Source organism: Spermophilus citellus (genome assembly GCF_964194105.1).
Source record: "Spermophilus citellus genome assembly, chromosome: 5".
NCBI classification, from domain to species: domain Eukaryota; kingdom Metazoa; phylum Chordata; class Mammalia; order Rodentia; family Sciuridae; genus Spermophilus; species Spermophilus citellus.
In genome coordinates, this window is record NC_138186.1 from 174,504,932 (window position 1) to 174,526,825 (window position 21,894).

Sequence of the window (21,894 nt, forward strand, 5' to 3'; positions counted from 1 at the left end):
GCCTGTGTCCCGTGGAAAGCAGGTCACTGAGCAATAAGCAGGGCGGGCGGCATTTCTGAGAGCTGGCCTAGACAGAGTGCTGGCTTCCTCACACTGTGGGGAGATACTGACCATTTTGTAGAGAAAACACATGTCTATGGGGTGAAGTAAGTTGGTGGGGTGGTGTTGAGCTTGGGCTCAGATATCTGGGGAGCCTGCCTTGGGGTTTGTGCCACACTGCTGTCACCATCATGCCACTCAGGCCATGTGCTAGAGAAAGTGCCAGACTGTTCTTGCATGTGCTGATACCAGTCATCAGCAGGAGTCCTCTGTTGGTGTGGACAGTGATTTGGTAAGGTCTGGGGTCCCCGACCTGGGAATTAACAGAGCTAACGTACTTGTAAAGGCAGGGTTCTAACATATCCAAGTTGTCAGATTCGGTGAATTTCATTTTTTTAAATAACATAATTGTTTGCCCATAAGTATTCTAGATGAAGGTCATTTTCACCAGATTTCAGTTTTGTGGCATGACCGTAACCTTTTCTACTTTGAATAATGTTACTTTATTATATTTTGCTTTAATCATTTCTCTCCATTTTTTCCCTTTTCTGCAGTCAACAACTCTTTATACTACCTTTGATGAAGTAAGTAGCTAGATTTATGTGGTTTTTTGGAACAAAACATTCTCTTATTTTAAAATACAAATTAAGATACAAACATAGAGATTAGCCCCAGATCACATAGGAAAATGTTCATAGTAATAAAAGCATAAAAATCTATGCTAGATTTAAATTAACTTTCAGGCTGATGTTGAGACCCAGAATTACTAATCCACTTTCTAAAGTTACCAGAATTCAAAGTTTGAAAATGCCAAAGGAAATTGATATTATTGGCTGCACTTATTTAGAGGCTTACTTTGTGTGTGTGTGTGTGTGTGTGTGTGTGTGTTTGTGTGTGTGTGTGTGTGTGTGTGTTTGTGTGTGTGTGTGTGTTGGAGCGGGGGCGGGGTGGAAGGAACCCAGGGGAACTCTACCACTGAGCTATATCTCTAGCCCTTTGTATTTTGAGACACGGTCTCACTGAGTTGTCTGGGAAGGCCTCAAACTTGCAATCCTCCTGCCTCAGCCTGTTGAGTTGACATGATCACAGGTATGTGCCACCGTGCTATATGCCACCGTGCCCAGTACCTGGGAGGCTTGCATTTTAGATTTCAGGTTAGCTTTGAATTTTTGCATGTGGAACATACCTCATCTACTACTATGTGTTTATATTGTGTGCTGATGCATTTAATCTGTGCATTGAGGGATGTGATTCTAGAGTAAAAATCTAGAATGGTAAGAATCACAATTAAAAGTATCTTGTGTGGCCCGCAAGTATTGACACTTTCTATGTGCGAGCCCCGGTGGTGATTCTTGTGCCCCTGGAATGTGGCGCAGATAAGGTGGTTGGGAAAGCCAAGGGAAAGCCACAGGCAGAGCTGTGCACCTGCAGGTCATTTGGCCTGAGACATGACCACTGGGTTCCTAAGTGTGCAGTGGAAGTTAGAAAATGGCTGCTCACCTCAGGTGCGTCCCATTGGTGAGCAATTTGCTATGAACTTCAATATGTGATGCATTTGATAAAGAGGGTTAGATGGTAAAGTTGGATGGTAAAATTGAAGCTGCATAAGGTCAGGTCCATAGTTCTGGGTCAGGGTCGTTGGATTTCAAAGTCCATGGTGAGTGAAGAGCGATTTAGGAAGTGACCAATGGGTGTGCAGGCATGCACAAACACACAGAACTTGCAGTCAAAGAATGTACCTTCAGTATTTAACATGCTATATTAGTTTCAAACAAATTAAGTGAATAAGGGCAGTTTTAAAAACATAGCAGCCACTGTTTAGGAAAATTGTTCTTAACCAACATAATTACTTTAGGAATACTGATATTTTAATTGTATGTGTGGGTGTATGAATGAGACCGTGCCTGTATGTGTGGGCGGTTCAGTTTAACAGTTTATTTTTGGTGTTTTAGATATTGGCAAAACACATGAATGATGGCAGAATAAATCAACTTCCTCTTTTCCTTGGAGAACCTGCTATGGTAAGTATTTGACAGTTTCCAGCCTAGTGACTTCTGCTTATGAACATTTTCCATTTCTCTAGTCTAGGATTAAGTCATTTTGCTATGGTGTACTCTAGAACAGATCTGAGCCACACTGAGCCCAGCCTTGACCTGTCCCAGACCTGGCTGAGCCGTATCTCCATCCTGGGCTGTTTTCTGTAGCCTGGTTATTCTTGTCCTTTTGAAGGCCTGCTAACTTAGCTGCCATGTCCCAAAGCAGTATTTGCATTTGGTAGTTATATGTATTTGTGCTGTAGAGAAAGTAAAATATATGTGTAAAATATAACAGTAGATTAAAAGGATTGATCATGGGGTGAAGAAGAGAACCATTAATGTTTTAGAGTTGTTTTCTCCTTTCACTGTTTTGTACTTTAAGAAGATACTGTAGGGTCTGGGGATGTGGCTCAAGCCTGGCATGCGTGCAGCCCGGGTTCTATCCTCAGCACCACATACAAACAAAGATGTTGTGTCCGCCGAAAACTAAAAAATAAATATTAAAAAGTTCTCTCTCTCTCTCTTTAAAAAAAAAAAAAAAGAAGAAGAAGAAGATACTGTAATGACTGCTTCAGGCTTTAAGTAGATATGTATTCTTTCCACCTGAGAGTTAGCAGATCTAGATTCCAGTTTCTGGGTTCATGATGCTCTTCATCCATTCCTACTTTCAGACAATTTCCCTAGCATATCTGGTACTCAGTTCCATCCTGAGTCTCTGGGACTCCATTGGCAGCTTGCCCAGGACCCCTTTCCTTATAATCTGAGTGTGAAGCCTTGGGCATGTGCTGCTACAGTAGGAAACAGCTGTCTGTATCAGCTCGAAGATGGAAGATTGGTCAACAGAGGAGAGCCCAAGGGAGAGAGAGGAATGAGGAGGCACTAGAGAGCTATGCTTGTGCACATGAGAGCCGAGCTTTCTTGTGTTTAAAAGTTTGTTTCCAAATGCTGATAGTCCAGTTCCCTTCCCTGAAGAAGGGTGAGGGTAACAAAGGTGAGAGTTCCATCTGCCCCTTGGTGCTTGGTTCTCAGGTCCTCTCAGACTCTCTTGTCTGTGCATCCTGCTTGGTGCCTGGACAGTAGGGCCCTCCCATGACAATCCAGTCATACAGCTTGATGAGCGTAGTCCTGGAGGCCCACTTTTTTTATTATTATTTTTTTTTATTGGTTGTTCACAACATTACAAAGCTCTTGACATATCATATTTCATACATTAGATTCAAGTGGGTTATGAACTCCCAATTTTACCCCAAATGCAGATTGCAGAATCACGTCGGTTACACATCCACAATTTTACATAATGCCCTATTAGTAACTGTTGTATTCTGCTACCTTTCCTATCCCCTACTATCCCCCCTCCCCTTCCCTCACATCTTCTCTCTCTACCCCATCTACTGTAATTCATTTCTCTCCTTGTTAATTTTCCCATTCCCCTCACAACCTCTTATATGTAATTTTGTATAGCAATGAGGGTCTCCCTTCATTTCCATGCAATTTCCTTTTCTCTCTCTTTCCCATCTCATGTCTCTGTTTAAAGTTAATCTTTTCTTCCTGCTCTTCTTCCCTGCTCTGTTCATAGTTGCTCTCATTATATCAAAGAAGACATTTGGTATTTGTTTTTTAGGGATTGGCTAGCTTCACTAAGCATAATCTGCTCTAGTGCCATCCATTTCCCTGCAAATTCTATGATTTTTGTCATTTTTTATTGCTGTATAGTACTCCATTGTGTATAGACGCCACATTTTTTTTTGTCCATTCATCTATTGAAGGGCATCTGGGTTGATTCCACAGTCTAGCTATTGTGAATTGTGCTGCTATGAACATCGATGTGGCAGTATCCCTGTAGCATGCTCTTTTAAGGTCTTCAGGGAATAGTCCCAGAAAGGCAATAGCAGGGTCAAATGGTGGTTCCATTCCCAGCTTTCCCAGGAATCTCCATACTGCTTTCCAAATTGGCCACACCAATTTGCAGTCCCACCAGCACTGGAGGCCCACTTTTCCTATCCTTTCCACACGTGTAGGCGCGGCCCGTGTCTGCACCTTGTACTTGCTTCCCCTTCTGCCTGGAATGCTAACAGAATGTTTCCTCTTTATATTTTGTAAGGAATTTCTCTGGGATTTCCTGAACCATCAGGAGGGCCCCCGTCTGCGAGATCATTTGAGTCATGGGGAAATCGACTTACTTGAGTTTCCAAGAGAAGCAGCAAGTCAGTTACTTGCCTTTTCCACAGTACTTGTGCTCAGATTTACTGGTGAAGAGGAACTGTCAGCTTTTAAGGTAATGCACAGGGAAGAAAGTAGTTAGAGTCACTGTCACGCAGGAATGAAAGAATGTAGTTTATTTTTCAAGTGTAATTAATTATTAATAATCTTTTTATTAGTATTATTAGAAGCACAGCCAGCCATTGGCATCCACGTGCTTTCTGTGGGCACCCAGAGTGGGTCATAGGAAGGTGTGTTATGTTTGTAACTGGCATTTTTCATAAAACGTGCTTTGCTATCTTTGTTCTAAAGTATTTTTTGTCACCTGCCTGGTGTTCTGCTTTGTCAGCGGAGCATCACTCATCCAAGCTATCCTTGGTGGCACATGGATTATGACTCTGCTTGACACGGAAGGTTCCTAAGGAGGATGCTGAACTGAGCATCAGTGTGCATGCAGGCACCTGTGTGAGGGGCCTGTAGAAACAAAGCTTTGAGCCTGGCATCCCTTTCCTTTTTTTTAGCAGTGAAAATTTAATACATTTTTATTATGGAATAATAGAGCCAAAGACCAAGTAACATAGTAAAATGAAGGCCCTCATACCTTCCTGAAGGCCTACCCTAACCCATATTTCAGGGGTACTGGCGATTGAAGCCAGGGCATTTGACCAGAACTACATCCCCAGCCCTTATTTTGAGATGGTCTTCCTGAGTTGTCAAGACTGGACACATGAACTCATTAGAAATTTATAAGAAGCATTTCTTGAGGTTCTGGAGATCAAACTCACGGCCTCATGCCTGCAGGGCACACTCTACTTGAGCCTTACCCCAACCCAAGAAAGCTAATGTGTTGTGCATGTCAATAATCCCCTGCCTACCAAATTGCCACTGGGCTTCAGGCAATAGAATCTGTACGTTTGAGGTGAAGAACACAGTCGTAAGAATAAATCTGGATGTCGTGGACAGGCGTGATGTGATGTCCTTCACCAGCTGCATCAACTCCTTCCGAACCTAGTCAAATTTCTTGTGATTGATCTCTGTCCAAAAACCCCAGAGGATTTTGTCAAAGCTCTCTAGAGGGGCAGGGTACTTCACTTGTTGGCAGGCTAGCGGTGTGCCTCAGCAGGTTCTTAAGAGCAGTCAGGGGGATTTGGTTTCCACAGAAACTGAAGGTTCTGAGCTGGGAACAGTGACCCAGAGCTGGTGAGATGGCATTTAGCTGGGACTCTGTTATCTCACAAAACTCTAAGACCAGGGTCTCAGGGGTGTGTGCCACCTTCTCCAGCAGGACCTGGAGGGGCTCAGGACTCATATCTTTTATGGAAAAAGAACTGAGATCCAGACACTTCAGTTGATCAGTGCTTGGACACATGGATAGATGCTTTAAATCCTTCTCCTTGAGCGGACAACCTCTCAGCGAGAGTGTTTTCAAGGGAGTCTGACTCCCTTCGTGCTTACAGGAGGATTTTGTGCAGCGCTCTGTAGAGGAAGAAGACGTTGTTCACACAGAGTTTGTGGAGGTTTTTCACCTTCCGCAGTTGAAGGCTGTATCTAGGGAAAACCACCTGTTTACCGAGTGGTTGGTGAGGACTTGTGGGCACAAGTTGGAGAGATGGAGGACGCGAAGGTTCCTCATCTTGATCAGGCAAAAACAAAAATGTTCCATTATTTCTCGAGTCCAGTGCTGAGCATTCACCTCCAGTTCCTGCACGTAGTAAAATGGCAGAGTCCTCAGGAATTTAGGGAGTTTCAAGTAGAAACCCCCGATCTGCAGCTTCTCACAGTGTATACGGACCACCCCCTTTCTCTCTTCCACCCACTCCCTGAGGCTGCCAAGGAATCTTTGGAAGACTTTGTCCAGATCGACACCTATGAACATCTCCAAGTGTGGCTTCGCTGCTCTTTGGCCCATTTCTCCCTTTCCTTTGGAGACGTGGCCTCTTGTGAGCAGGCGTCCAGTGGGGCTCTGGACCACTCATTGGAGCAGTCCTGATTCACTTCCCGAAAATCAATTGCTTTCATTCCATTTCCTGGGGTGAACATTTTGGGAAATCAGCAAGTTTAGCCTATTCAGTAGGGTTTTTCAGGCCTTCACATCACTTGTCTTCAGCAGGTACTCCACAGGCAAACAGGCCAAGGGGCAGGACAGCACCATCTTCTTTAGCATCTCCATGTGACCCCCTGTTATAGCCTCCTTGTACAACTGCAGGGTGAGCACCCTGGGCAGGTACTCCAGATTGGGGATGGGCAAGGCCTCATTGCATAGTACGTTCTGTAACACCAGGTCCTGGAGTGTGGGTCCGGTCCTGATGCTCATCCTGTTGAATCCTGTCTGCATGTCTGGATGGAATGGTACGGCTCTCCAAGTGTCAACAGATCCAGGCAGTGACTCTTGATCCAGGATTCTTTCAACATTCCTTTCTTTCCCCTTTCACTGGTGTGTGTTGGTCATGCAGAAGGTGGGTTTCCTTATGGCACATTTGCACATGCACATCTTTTGATCAGGGTCACTCCCCAGAACCTCCCTTGCCTGCCCTCCCTTCCCTGACCCCTTCTCTGCTCTAATGGTCTCCCTTCAAATTCATGATGTCCTTTTCCCCTCTGGCTTCCATGTATGGGAGAAAACATGGGAATTGTCTTTCTGAGTCTGGTTTATCTCACTTCACATTCTCCAGTTCCATCCATTTCCTGTAAATGATATCCTAATTCTGTTCTTCTTTATGGCTGAATAAAACTCGATTGTTATATATACCATTGTCTTTATCCATTCATCTGTCTGCAGACATCTAGGCTGATTCCATAACTTGGCTATTGTGGATTGTGCCTCAATAAATACAAGTGTGCAGGTATCTCCACAGCACATGTTAGTCCTGTTTTTAGCTTTTTGAGGAACGTCTCTACTGATTTCCAAAGTGGCTGGGCTAATTTAGCTTCCCAGCGACAGTGTGTTAGAGTTCCTCCTCCCTGCGTCCTCACCAGCATTTATTGTTTTTTGTATTTTTGTTGGCTGCCATTCTGACTGGGGTGAGGTAGAATCTCGATGTAGGTTTTTTTTTTTTTTATTTTTTTTTGTAGTTGTGTAGGGACAAACCATCTTTATTTTATTTGTTCATTTTTATATGGTGCTGAGGATTGAACCCAGTGCCTGCCACATGCTAGGCAAGCGCTCTGCCACTGAGCTACAGTCCAGCCTCATTGTAGTTCTGATTTGCATTTCCCTGATGGCTAAAGATGAAGATTTTTTTTATATACAATTTCTGCCCATTTGTACTTCTTTTGAGAAGTTTCTATTCATTTGCCCGTTTATTGAATGTGTTATTTGTTTCTTTTGGTATTGAATTTTTTGAGTTCTTCATATGTTTTCCAAATATTTTCCTTCCTCAGAAGATAGCTGACAAAGGGCTTTCTCCCCCTCTGTATGCTGTCGTAAGCCTGTTGTTTCCTTTGCTGTGCAAAAGCTTTTTGATTTGATGCATCCCCATTTGTCAATTATTTCATGAGCCATTCAGAAAGTCATTGCCTGAGTCTGTTGAAGGGCTTCCTCCATTTCCTTCCAAGAGTTAAAAATTTTCTGGTCTTATACTTAGTTCCTTGATCCATTTCAAATCAAGTTTTGTGCAGGATAAGAGATAGGGATCATTCTTCTACATGTGGGTATCCACTTTTCTCTGCACCATTTGTTAAAGAGGCTGTCTTTTTTCAACACCTGTATTGGCAACTTTGTCAAGAATCTGATGACTATATTGGTGGATTTGTCTCTCTCCTGATTTATTCCATGGGTCTTGGTGTCTGTTTTTATGCCAACACCATGCTACTTTTGTTATTATGGCTCTGTAGTGTATGGGGTCAGGTATAGTGATGTCTCCAGTATTACTCTTTTTGCTCAGGATTACTTTGGCTGTTCTGGGTCTTTTATGCTTCTGTATGAATTTTTAGATTGTTTTTTCTAGATTTGTGAAATATGATATTGAAGTTTTGATGGTATTTGCATTGAATTTGTGGATTGCTTTCAATAATTTGCCATTTTACAGTATTTTAAAATGTTTTTGCTAATGTATTATAGTTCTGTGTAATAGAGGGATTCATTTTGACATAAAACAAATGTGTTTAACTTAATTTGCTCCATTTCAGGCTCCAGTACTTCCCCTTTCTCTCTCCTCCTCCCTTCCTCTATCTTCTTCTTCCTCCACTCTACTAGTCTTCTGTTGTTTAGATATGAGGTTTACCCCCAAAACTTATGTGTGAGACAGTCTAAGAAAGTTTACGGGTGAAACAATTGGGTTATAAGAGGATTAAGCTGATCAGTGCATTAATTCTGAATGGATTAACTGGGTGGTAAGTGTAGGCAGGTAGGATGTGGCTTGAGGAGGTAGGTCACTGGGAGTGTGCCTTAGGGTGTGCATTTGTTCCTGGTGAGCAGAGCTCTTTCTGCTTCTTGATTGTCCTTCCTGAGCTGCCTTCTTCCGCACACACTTCCTCCTGGGGTTCCACCTCACCTCAGGGCCAGAGCAGTGAAGTTGGCCATCTGTGAACTGAGACCTCTGAAACTTTGAGTCAAACAAACTTTTCTTTGTGGTTCTTGTTGGGTCTTTTGGTCACAGTGATGAAAAACTGATTAAGGGAACTGGGGATGTGGCTCAGTTGGTAGAGTGCTTGCCTTGCATGCATAAGGCCCTGCGTTCAATCTCCAGCACCACCAAAAAAAAAAAAAAAAAAAAAAAGCTAAGACATCTTCCTTGTATTTATCACCGTTGTTTTAGTTGGTGCATTGTAGTTTTACATCAAAGTAGAATTCATTTTGATATATTTACACAGGTACGTAGCTTATTTTGGTCAACGTCTTTTTTTAATCTCTTTTATTCTTTTTACATAAAGGTGACAGTAGAGTGTGTTTTGACGTGTTGGTACGTACATGGAGTATGACTTACTCTAGTAGGACCCCATTGTGGTTGAACACGGTGTGGAGTTTCACTGGTCGTGTATCGTATATGAACACAGGAGAGTGATGTCCATCTGTCCTACTGCCCTTCAGTTCCCGTCCCCTCCCTTCATTCCCCTTGTCTGCTCAGTGCTCTTTCCTTGGTCTCATTCTGCAGCTCCTCCCCTTTCCCATGCTGCCTCCTCCCACCTTTGTCCCTTGCTCTACTCCAAGGTTCTCCTTTCCATCTTCCCTTTTTTTATCCCTCATTTCTCTCTAGCTTCTCTCGAGCTTTTTATCCCTCATTTCTCTGGCTTTGACCCTTGACGTGCTGAGTCTGCTCATCTCACTTACATGATGTGTATGTCCTCACTGTGTACACACCACATTTTCTTTATCCCTTCATCTGTGGATGGGCATGTAGGCTGGTTCCTTAACTTGGCTCTTATGAATTGTGCTGCTCTAAACATTGGTGTGCACCCATCACTATAGTGTGCTGATTTTAGCTCTTCCATTTTAACAATATTAATTCTGCCAATGTATGAACATGGGAGGTCTTTCGATCTTCTAGTGTCTTCTTCAATTCCTTTTTCTGTATTCTACAATTTGTTTAGTGGTGTTTTTTTTTTTTTTTAACCTCCATTAGATTTACTCCTAGGTATTTGATTTTTTGAAGCTATTATGAATAGAATGGTGTTCCTGATTTTTTTTTTAATCCCAATTTTGTCTCTCATTTTATTGATTTGGGTCTTCTGTCTTTTTTGGTTAGTTTAACTATGGGTTTATCAATCTTGCTCATCTTTTCAAAGAACCAACTCTGTTCTTTTATTCTCTCTTTTACTAATGTTGTTCTCATTTTTATTATTTCTTTACTTATAGTTTTAGAGTTGCTTTGTTTTTCTAAGAACTTAAGGTGTATTCACTAGGTTATTTGAGACCTTTCTGATTTTTTTAATGTAGGCACTTGTAGCTCTTGAAGAGGGAAATTTATAGCTATTTTTATAGCTAGATTTTCCTCTTAGAAATTTATAGCTGTGTATTTATTACCTTTGTATTTATTGCCTTCACTGTATCCCACAGATTCAGGTTATGTTGTGTTTCTGTTTTGTTCGATTCTAAGAATTAAAAATTTTTCCCTGGTTACTTAAGTGACCCATTCATCATTCAAAAATGTATTGTTTGATCTCCATGTTCGTGTATATTCTCTGTAGTTTTTCCTGCTGTAGATTTCTAATTTCACTTAATTATGATAAGATGCAAGAAGTTATTTCAATTTTTAAAATATTTGCTAATTCTTACTTTATGGCCCAGTATATGATCTGTTTTGGAGAAAGTTCTAAAAACAGCTGAAAAGAAAGTATATTCAGCCCTTTTTATTTTTTTTATTTTGAGGCTGGGTCTCAGGCAGCCTTGAACTTGCAATCTTTTGGACTCATCTTTCCTGAATAACAGATTACAGGTGTGCACCACCATGCCCAGTTTTAAAGTCACACTGTTATTGGCCTATCTGTCCCTTATAGTGTTTGTCTTATAATTGTTATATCTTCTTGTTGGATGGTCCCCTTTATTAGTACATAATGGTAAATATGACTTCTTTGTCTCTTCTAAGTTTGTCTTGATGTCTGCTTTGTCAGATAAGAAAATAGCTACTCATGCTGGGTTTCAGATTGCATTTGTTTTCCATCCTTTTAGTCTTGAATGTCTTTGCTGGTGAGATGTCTGTCTTGCAGACAACATATCGTTGGGTCTTTTTTTTTTTATTCTGAAATAACCAGTATGGTGCTGGTTGTGCTATGCATATTTATTCCGTGTCAAGATCATCAGGCTGTTTCAAAAGCTTGCATGGAGCTCAGGCTCTGGAACCTATCCATGTAGTCCTCACCCTGCTGACTCCTGCTCATGCCTGGTAATGGGCCTGGGTGCTGGTGTGTTTTCTGGTGGCTCAGCACTCAGATTCGTCTTTGGCATGGAGATGGCTTTGTGTGCTTGCTGGGGAATTGCCACATGCCCAGAGCTGTTAACCCCTTCCTTTTCTTGGCACAGCCAGGGTGGCCCTGGGACTCCACATGGCCTCCAGGTTACAGAGAGCTCCTGCTGGTGCAGAGGAGATGGGACCGTGGTGTCATTGTCTGAGTGGGGAGGCCCTCCTTGGCATGGGTGATGGGTGTGTGTGCATCCCAAGAAGATCTTGGCATGCAGGAAGAAATGCCACTCACCCAAGCAGTGCAGTGCACCCCACCCACTCCACTCCTGCTGCTGGGAGACGGTGGATCTAGATGGCTTTCAGATCTCAGCGATCTCACCGTGTATGTCTGATCTGTACAGCTGCTACAAAGGCACTCCCCCGAGGCAGTATTTTCTGCTATATCCAGGAAGATGTGAAGATTCAGAGATTCCTCTTTCTCAAAGCTGCAAGCTTAAGCATGACCTTCACAAGGCAGCCTCCTGCCACAGTTCTCCATTTACAAGTTGAAAAGCAGCGCGGGTGCTTCCCACACAGCCCACTGTCTCTCCCGCAGCTTCTCCAACCGCTTTTCCAGCCAGCTTTCCTCACTTGGTGTCCCTCCCCTGCCCTGCCTTGTGCTGTGGAGCAGGTGCAGGTTCCCTCGAATGAGCCCCTTCTTGTTCTCTGCTCTAGTAGCCAGAATCTCGGAGTCACTCTGCATCAGGTGTTGGGTCAGGGTGGGCCTCTGTCACCCACATGGGCAGCTCTTCTGCAGCTGTCCGGGCTCTGAGCTGAAGGCAGGACACACAGTCTGACTCTACCCTCCGTTCTGCCTCTTCCCATTTCTTTACTTGATATTTTGATCTTTGGTGTCTGGAATTGTTTTAACTGCCTGTTGGAGTCTTTTGCTCCATGCTTTCTGTTTTACTGTTTCTGTTGGCTTCTTTTCCATTTTCAGTGCATACTGCTTGTTATTTGTCTTTCGCATTTGACTCTTTTCTCTTTGGTGTTTGCATTTGGGTTATTTTTTTTCTTTCTTTATTTGTGTGTGCTACTAGGGATCTGGGGATTGAACCCAGGGGCACTTTACTACTGAACTACATTCCCAGTCCTTTTGAATTTTATTTTGAGACAGGGTCTCACTAAGTTGTGCAGGCTGGCCTGAAACTGGGATCCTCCTGCCTCTGCCTCCTGAGTCCTTGGGGTTACAGGTATCCACCACCACACCCAGTTGTATCCCAATCTTGCATACTTCTTTATTTTCCGGAATTATAAATGTAGTCATGTCTTCCCTACTGCTTTTACTGCCCACCCCCACCTTTACATCTTTTGATCCAAGTGGAATTTAGTTCATCTTGGGTGTGAGGTAGACAATCTAGCTTTACTTTTTTTTTTCCTTTACAAATCTCCAGCAAGTCATCTAATACCATGTAGAGCATCAACGTCTTTGTTCTTTGTGCATCAAGCTCCGTCTCTGACCTTTTTTGGCTAAAAGCTCTTGCCTTTGTTAAAACTTCATGATGCAACCTAATATCTGCCAAATTAATCTCACATTACTCTTTTCTCAGAAATTTCTTGCCTATTTTGTAGTCTCTCCATGTGAACTTGTGTAGTTAAATAAAGACAAACCCAGACAACAACAGAAGATATTATCCTCTGATAGCTTAGTCCAGAGAAACCGATACCTACGTTTCACGGTGTGGAAAACCCTCAGTGACACGGCAGCTCGAGTGTTCACACCGTGGTGAGCCCCTCATGTCCCGAGATTCCATCTGTGCAGCTTCTCTCTTTGCAGGTGACCACTCAGGCCTACAACTCCCAAGTCCTCTTTCCTGTGTTTTCACATTCCATATTCAGTCTTCTGTCTTAAAAATACGTCCCAACTCTCTTACTCCAAGCCACCACCTGGCCACCCATCTTCACTCTCCCTGGAATGTCGCTGGTTCCGACAGGTTTCCACTTCCTCCCGTTTGAGACTAAAAGGCTCAGGGGTCACTCCAGGAAAACTGGGCTGACTGGGCTGTGCAAAGTAACCCCACAAGAGACACAAATACCTTTTTCTTTGGGGTCGCCGTGACAGCTCCTCTGACCTTAAGGGTCTGCAGGAAGAGGGAGCGAGAGCCCGTGCTGACCCCTTTTATTGAGGAGAAGCTATTCAAATGAGGCAAGGGGTCAGGTTTCAGGGGGCTGAGTGTATCCTCATGATGTCCACTGTCAGCAGGTTGACTGACACCTGGGTAGGCCACACCCAGGGGCACAGTAAGAGGAGGGGACACACACAAGGCACTTCCATGGAAGATTCTATCCTAAACAGGGCAAGGGGTTAGATTACAAAGGAACAGGTGAGCGTAGCTCCACCCATGGGGCTGTAGCAAGACACACCCATGTAGGACACACCGACCCTCAGACCCAAGAAGGGTGGGGAAAGCTCTGCCACATTTCTGTGACTGAGCGCCTCAGCACCCAGCTGGGGAGTGTGACCCAGTCACGAGCAAGGTTGGTCTCCCACATCCCGTGATGCCTTCCTTCTCTTCTCAACGCAGCAGTCACATCCTCCTGCACACGTTCTTTCCCTCTCCCCCAAAGACTCTCCTGTGCCTGTGTGTCTTAGAACAGAAGCCAGGTGCTCAGGCAAGTTGTGAGACCCTTTCTCAAAATAAAAAAATTTAAAAGGGCTGGGTTCAATTCCTGGTGTTTTTGTAATTTTGTTGCATTGTGGACAGAGGATGTTGCCTTCGTATGTTATCACGGCTCTTCAGCTCCATTTAGAATCATTTCATGCCAGGCACAGTGGTGCATGCCTGTTGTCCCAGTGGCTCAGGAGGCTGAGGCAGGAGAATTGCAAATTCAAGGCCAGCCTGGGCAACTTAGTGAGAACCTATCTCAAAATAAAAAATTTTGAAAAGGGCTGGGGATGTGGCTCAGTGGTAAAGTGCCCCTGGGTTCTATTCCTGGTACCAAAAAAGGAAAGAAAAAAGAAAAGAAAATCCTTTTGTTAAGTATGAGTTGACTATCAGGTCCAATCTATTTTTTTTTTCTTTTTTGAGAGTGGGGTGGGGTGGTGTCTTGAGGATTGAACTCAGGAGCACTTGACTACTGAGCCACATCCCCAGCCCTATTTTGATTTTATTTAGAGACAGGGTTTCACTGAGTTGCTTAGCACCTCGCTTTTGCTGAGGCTGCCTTTGAACTTGTGATCCTCCTGCCTCAGCCTCCTGGGCTGTTGGGATTACAGGTATGTGCCACTGCACCCAGCCCAGGTCTAACCTATTTTAATGAATAGTTTTACTTGTTTTTATTCATACCTAATGAAATGATTCTAAATGAAGCTATTTCAAAGAAGATAATGAGGAATTTAAATTCTAACTTACTTATAATTAAATATAAGAAAACTGAAAACCTAACCAGAAACTGTAACTAATGTCTATTTTTTTTCCTGAACTAGGAGGAAGCAGCAATAAAAGGGCTGTTTAGACTTGCAGAAGGCTACAGTTCTCGTTGCCACCCAGCTTTTCAGCTTAAAAAGCAGGTACGCCAGATCCAGGGTGCCTGGGAATGAGCATCTGTGTAAGGCTGCTCCTTCTGCCCAGCCTTCAGGGCCTGACAGCCTGTGGCCATGATGCCAGTTTGTGGTCACAGCCTTTTGCTTGTTAGGAAAGCTCAGCCACGAGGCTCCCTTTCCTGCGACTGATGGTTGAGAATGATGTTAGTGTGTGTCTCGGGATGTTTTAGAATCAGATGCTTGGGAGTTGGGAAGTGTTGCGCACAGAGCCCAGCAGCCGGTGGCAGTGTGGCATCTGCCCAGGGAACCGCTTTTGTCAGTGGTGAGGAAAGCTCTTTTTTCTCTACTCTGACAGCTTGTAAATTCAGACAAAATTCTAAGCATTTCTGCCAGGAAGTCCCAGTTGGGGAATTGGCTAGGTGCTCTGTTCTCAGATGGCAGGACATGAGGGTGGTACAGGGGACTGGGTGTCAATCCTGTGGCCCCCTCAGGGCAGCTGTGAGATCAGCACATGACCGGGCAGGGACCCTTCCCAGAGCAGCCTGGAGGAGCGGGCCTTGAGGAGGCCAGGGCCAGTGAGAAGAGCTTCCTCCCCCAGAGAACGTGAGCGTCCCCAGCATCCCGTGCTCTTGAGGTGGGGCTCGGCCTGAGTGGTGCCTGACGGGCGTTCTGCCCTGTTCCTCTGAGGCCATCCTGCTGCAGCCCTGTACCTGTCATGCACGATGCTCTCAAGATGGCAGTGCAGAGCAAGGGGTGCCGGAGCCTGCTGCAGGGCCCGCCTTCAGAGAGCGGGTGGAGGGACGGTTTCCGCAGGGAAGGCTCCCTAGGGCAGGCTTAGCCCTACGGCCTGGCACTGGCCACAGCCTCTCAGGTCTCTTCCTGTCCTCACAGTGGCCTGCTCGTGCTCTCTGTTGTTCACTCGCTTTCCAGTCTGGCCCATGGTCCTGCGCCCTGTGCTCTGGTGATGCTGTGGCCCGGTGTCACCTACATTCTGTGTATCAGCAGCTTCCCTGTCAGTTTGCTTAGTTTTTGGAGAGAAATTAGAGAACTTTGCTGCCCTCGTGTGGCTTCAGCTGGGTGTCATTGGGCTGTGGTCCCCTTGGCTTTGCTGGACAGTGTCTCTCCCAGGAAGCCTGGAAGCTGACCAGAGGCCTCTAGGGGCCTGAGAATCAGTCCCCAGGTGACGGTGCTTCACCCAGAGCCAGGGCCACGTGGGCCCTCTCTCCGCTTTGTTCTCTTGGACACAGACCAGTTACCAAGCTGGTGCCAGCTCAGTGGAACGGACACAGGTCCCACATCTGAACTGAGGGTCTCAGAAGGATCTGTGGACATGTCCACAGCCATCCAGATGTTCGCTACCCCCATCCTCTGGTGTAGGTGTCTGTCCCTCAGCTGAATCGACCAGATTTCCCAGCCCGACCATCTCAGTTTCAACTGTAGAATCTGTAACAATTTTATGAATCATATTTTCTAGAAAGTGATTTAACATCTGTGACAGTGGAAAGCATACTTTCTAGGATGTGGTTGTAAGAAAAGTACGTTTCCTCCCAGGTGCTGAGCTGTGGGAAGAGCATCGGGTCTTGGCCTCTGCTGCCTTTCCCGGAAGACCTCAGTCAGGAAGCAGCCAGGTGCGTGCCGTCCTGGGTGCACAGTCCCTGTGGCTGCCAGCTGCAGTGGGCACCACCAAACTGTGGGTACTCGGACCATGGGGTGTGGCTGCCCTCCGTGGCTGCCACAGGCAGGCGAGTGCTGGAGGCCTTCCTGCCTGCGGTCTCTCCAGCAGCACAGATCTGGAGGCGGGTGTGTGGTGAAGATGTGATGCCCACCTAAAACTGTTCAGTGGACAATTAGAAAGAGGAGCCTGGAACTCAGGAGGAGGAGTGGAGGAAGTGTGCTCTCAGGACCACAAGGCGCCCTCCTCTGTGGGCGCCCTCCTCTGTGGGCGCCCTCCTCTGGGGGCGCCCTCCTCTGGGGGCGTCCTCCTCTGGGGGCGCCCTCCTCTGTGGGCGTCCTCCTCTGGGGGGCGCCCTCCTCTGTGGGGCGCCCTCCTCTGGGGGGCACCCCTCCTCTGTGGATGCCCTCCTCTGTGGGGGCACCCTCCTCTGTGGGGCATCGTCCTCTGTGGGGCGCCCTCCTCTGTGGGGCGCCCTCCTCTGTGGGGCACCATCCTCTGTGGGCACCCCTCCTCTGTGGATGCCCTCCTCTGTGGGGGCACCCTCCTCTGTGGGGCATCGTCCTCTGTGGGGCGCCCTCCTCTGTGGGGCACCCTCCTCTGTGGGGCACCATCCTCTGTGGGCACCCCTCCTCTGGGGGCGCCCTCCTCTGTGGATGCCCTCCTCTGTGGGCGCCCTCCTCTGTGGGTGCCCTCCTCTGTGGGTGCCCTCCTCTGTGGGCGCCCTCCTCTGTGGGGCGCCCTCCTCTGGGGGGCACCCCTCCTCTGGGGGCACCCCTCCTCTGTGGATGCCCTCCTCTGTGGGGGCCCTCCTCTGTGGGCACCCCTCCTCTGTGGGGCGCCCTCCTCTGTGGGGCGCCCTCCTCTGTGGGCACCCCTCCTCTGTGGGCGCCCTCCTGGGGGGCGTGTGGCTATGCGCATGCCATGTGATGTTGTGTTTTCTATGACTGTGGCTATTTTCATTTTATATTTAGGGAAGCTGAGTTTCAGATTTTGTCAGTTTATCACTCATTGAACACTGAAATAAATGCTTTCACAGGCACTAATGTGGGCATTTTGATTTTTGTCATGTGTCTTTGGGTGTTTTTTATTTTTTAGATTGGAGGGTAATTCTGAAGCAAATGCCTGCAACTCTTTAATCACAAAGATTCTGCATGAGCTCTTTCACCACATGCCTGAGGATCACCTTGCTTTCTGTGACCTGGACGGGCTTCCCACTGAGAAGTGAGTGCTAGGACCTCCTGGGGACTGTTGAAGTACCCTGGGCAGATTAGGGCAGCAAGTGGGGGGGCTGTGCTATTTTGGGTCTTAGTGGCTTGGTCGTGTATTGGAATTTCACCATTGGGTGGGTGCCCCTAGAATTATTAGGTGAGGCTTGGTGATCTTTAGCAAGTCACAGACACATCTTCTACTCACACATTAAATGGTACTTATCTCACATATGCCACAGGCCCAGCTCTACCAACATACCAGGCCACAGCCTTCCTGCTGGTCCTTGTCCCTCAGAGGGTGTAGGCTAGCTGGCCCAGGCTGGATGGAACTGGCAGTGGGGGTCTTGTGATGGGGTGTGTCCCCTGAATTCCTGCTGTTGCTTGCAGGTGGCCGCAGCTGCTTGCTGAGCTCTGCAACATCCACGTCCCTACCCTCTTCTGCCCCAGAGGCGTTCTCGAAGTGCTGGTTGTGCTCCGCAGCATTAGCGCCCAGTGCCAGCGTGTGTCTAGCCAGGTCACGACCTCCCTGCAGCTGAGGCACAGGCAGTGGGTAGAGAGGAGGCTGCGCTCAAGACAGCGGCAGAACTACGTGCGTATGCTGAACAGGTGCGGCCACTGCTGCCCTGCAGGAGGCAGCTGGGCAGGGAGGTATCTGCAGATGCATTTGGGATCCCTTCTTGTAGAGAACTGCAGTGCTTTCTGTTTCAGAATAATCTTTGTACAGATGGGACCCACTTGCCCACAGGAGTATCTGGGTGTAAAATCTGAGAGCGTAGTGACTGTGTTTGTTAGCTTTGTGGTTTCTTCCTTGATAGCATGTCTGTCAGATGATGCTACATGATTGTACTACATGACTATTTGGGGCAAGTTTCCAAATTGTGGCTTGAGTGCTGTGGGTGTCCCTAAGCTCGTCCTGGGAATTGCTAGTGCATTGCTTCCAGAGGAAGTGCTCGGGTTACACCTTTTACACCTTACAGTTTACAAGATAGTGCTGTTCACATCGCATCCCCTCTAAAACGGTAGTTTTAATGCCTCTACCAGTATAAGGGGACAAATAAGGTCTGGCTTTGCTTGGTATTTCTTTGAGTCTGGTGACATTGCAGGTGACATTCACCTGTAAGCCACTGATCTTCCTTTTCGTGAGAGCCCTTCTGGGCATGGAATTGTGAGGAAGGTGCTGCAGAGGACCAAGAGCATGGGAGCTGAGCAGAGGCTCTGGGCCCTGACTGGGCTGTGCTGGAGTTCCCCAGCACAGTGCCTGAGGAGGGGCAGGGCCACTGCGGTCTCAGACAGTGCCGTTGTTGGGCAGAGAAGGCCTGGTGCGTGGGTATGGAGGCGAAGAGGGGTGCATGAGGGGTCCATCCAGCCTGACCACTACAGGCAGGGCCTGGTGCAGGGGTTGGGCTCACAGTGTCTGGAAAAGGATCTTATGAGATGAGATGTTTGGACTTCAGGACACTTGAAAAGGTGTGGACTAGGTGGGACATTCTTATGAAAGTGGAAAATGTGTGTTTGTCCAACCTCAGTCTGCTTGTATCTGTTCTCAGCATCAGGCTTCTGTCTCCCGTGCTTTATTTGATTTTATTGCTCATTGCATTGGAATTGGTCAGCATTCACATCATCCAAAGAAAAGGCACTCAAGAGCACCAGCAGTATCTGAAGTAAGTATGTCCTACTTAGAGGAAGGAGTCATGTTTGGGGAATTTTAAGTCATTATCACCCTTGTTGATTACATTCTGTGGTGATTTTTTCCCCCTTAGCCTCCATGGATTCTAATGGGCCCTTAGCTTTCCTTCTGTGAAGACTTTGTTGCTGATAAGTTTGTGACCATTTCAGGCTGACACCCAGTGTAGGCACATTCCACAAATTTGCATGAGATTTGTGTGTGAATATTTTTAAAAAATTCATCACTTTTTAAAAAAATTTTTTTTTAGAGAGAGCGAGAGAGAGAATTTTAATATTTATTTTTTTAGTTTTCGGTGGACACAACATCTTTGTTTGTATGTGGTGCTGAGGATCGAACCCGGGCCGCATGCATGCCAGGCGAGTGCGCTACCGCTTGAGCCGCATCCCCAGCCCTAGAATTCTGTAGTCTGTGCAGAAATAACTTGGTGTCCAGGTGCAAGCTGGGTGAAGGCTGTAAAAATGGTGTGGCATTGAGAGGTGCAACTCGAGGCTCTGTCTGGACCCACAGCTGTCTCAGGTAGAGGGCTCACAGGCTGGGTGGACCTCAAGGAAGCCCTGCAACACCCAGACAGCTCTTAGATAACTACCATCGTTGTGTATGGCTGACAGTTTCAGATTTGGGAAGTCATTCTTCAGGACCACCCAGATCCAGGGATCTGAAAGTAGGCTAACCTTGTGTCACCCATTTCACATCCAGAGATTCCAAAGCAGAGGAGGCCCCTGGACATTCTGCACAAGCCACACCTGTGCTTGGTGAGCCTCCCTCCACCATCAAGTCCTGGGTACTTTTGTGGCCATGAGACAGTGCTCTGCACGGGCAACATACCTGTGCATGTTAGACCAAACCCAGGATGCTGACGTGAAGCAGCCCAGTGTGCGTGTCTGTGCATAGTATGGGCACAGCTGGCGACTCAGTTGGGGTACTCAGCCTCAGCACTGTGGGTCTGGGTGGGAACCTGCTCTGGCGTGTCCTATGCTCTCCACAAGATTCAGGGCATCCCTGGCCACCCACCACATTGCAGCACCACTCCCCAGTTGTGACCCTCAGAAGTGGATTAGATCTGTCAGATGTCCCTGGGACCAAAACTACTGCCAGCTGGGAACACTCCCCTGGACAGAACATCTATGGTCTTCACTGCGTCTTTTCTTAACTTTCCTCTAGGTTTAAAATCTTCAAGTTAAAAAGTTATAGAAAAGTTATACTACTTGGGAAAGTTTAGGAGAACTTTGAAAAAGTAAAAATGGCATTTATTTATTCCCATTGATCAGAGATGACTCACTGTCATTTTGATGAACATTTTTTTCCACTACTAGGGATTGAACCCCAGGGTGCTCTACCACTGAGCTACGTCTGCAATCATTTTCATTTGTATTTTGAGACAGGATCTTGCTAATTTGCTCAGGCTGCCTTGAACTTGTGATCCTCTTACCTCAGCCTCCCAAATAACTGGGATTGCAAGGTATGCCATCATACCCAGCCATTCTTCTTAATGGATTTTTTTTTTCTTTTTTGGTGTGGTACTTGGGATTCATGCATACTAGGCAAGTGTTCCACCACTGAGCTACATCTCCAGCCCCTTTTATTTTTTACAACAGGGTCCCACTAAGTTGCTGAGGCTAGTCTTGAACTTCTGATCCTCTTTGCTTAGCCTCCCAAGCAGGTGGAGTGGTAGGTGTGCTCCACTGTGCCCACCTTGATGGATATCTTTAAGGAGAACACTTGAGCATCAGTGGCTGTCTCTAGTGGAAGGCGTCTCTTATGAGGAAGGGGCTCTGCACCCCACCAAGGGCCCAGGCGTGTCCTTTGTCATCACACATGTCGTGCTCCTGCGCTGGGTCAGTCTGGTCCAGGTGGCCCAGAGCCTTTTTGGAATCACGTTCCACTACTTAGGAATGTCTTGTCTGGATTTTAGAGAGTGTGAAAAGGAATTTTCATCTTGTAAACTTTCAGATGCCCATCCGCATTTTTGTCTTTCATTCAATTTGTGCTGTTTTTATTTTTTGTGTTTTTTTTTTTCTTGAATTTATAAAAATTAAGTGGTATTTATCTTGAGAAGTAATTTCAATAATTTAAGTCATCGTTATATTTTATAATGGATAGACTAATTTTCCTCTTTTTTAAACAGGTTCTTAAAGTCGATTTTGCAGTACACTGAGAACCTAGTGACCTATACCAGCCAAGAGAAGAACAAGTGGAATGAAACTATTGGTCTTACACATACAGCTTTGTTGAAAATTTGGACTTTCAATAAGAGGAAACAAATGTTAATGCACTCAGCCTAGAAATCCACAAATGAAGTTGTCTTATGAAGTCAGAGTGCTTTTGGTAACAGAAAACACAGTTGAAATAGATTTTAACATCCTTTAAAAGGGGCATCTGGGATCAAATTGTGTTTCTTCAGGTCCTCTGGCCTTCTCTGCCTGAGCTGTTCATATGCCACTCGGGCTGACCTCCCTGTAACCAAATGTCTGGAGCATGTCCTCATGCATGCATTGGAGGAAAGGGCACCTGCTTTTCACCAAGCCATTACCCAGAAGCATGTGGCTGCACTCTGCGTGGCCTGTACCTGCTCTTAACAGCCTACAGCTGGTTGGTTAGACAGGTCAGGTGAGGGCTGACAGCTCATGGGCAAGCACTGAGGAAGGGGCTCCTGGATGGTGGGGTGGGTGGTGAGGCTGGGTGCTGGGC

At 46.3% G+C, this 21,894-nt stretch overlaps 1 protein-coding gene across 9 annotated transcripts in view; it reads left to right on the forward strand.

Moving 5' to 3' along the window:
• Positions 1–21,572, forward strand: part of ERMARD (ER membrane associated RNA degradation) — a 39,609-nt gene extending 18,037 nt beyond the window's left edge. For 7 of the 9 annotated variants that reach the window (XM_081294007.1, XM_081294010.1, XM_081294011.1 and 4 more), the window contains 9 exons: positions 594–623; positions 1,992–2,060; positions 4,177–4,350; positions 14,580–14,663; positions 16,188–16,264; positions 17,407–17,532; positions 17,907–18,125; positions 19,067–19,180; positions 21,332–21,572. In XM_081294007.1, coding sequence (XP_081150133.1) covers positions 594–623; positions 1,992–2,060; positions 4,177–4,350; positions 14,580–14,663; positions 16,188–16,264; positions 17,407–17,532; positions 17,907–18,125; positions 19,067–19,180; positions 21,332–21,488 — 1,050 coding nt within the window. In that variant the 3' untranslated portion in view covers positions 21,489–21,572. The remainder of the gene's footprint in view (positions 1–593; positions 624–1,991; positions 2,061–4,176; positions 4,351–14,579; positions 14,664–16,187; positions 16,265–17,406; positions 17,533–17,906; positions 18,126–19,066; positions 19,181–21,331) is intronic. The other 2 variants (XM_081294008.1, XM_081294009.1) reach the window with 2 other exon arrangements.
• The last annotated feature ends 322 nt before the right edge of the window (positions 21,573–21,894 follow it).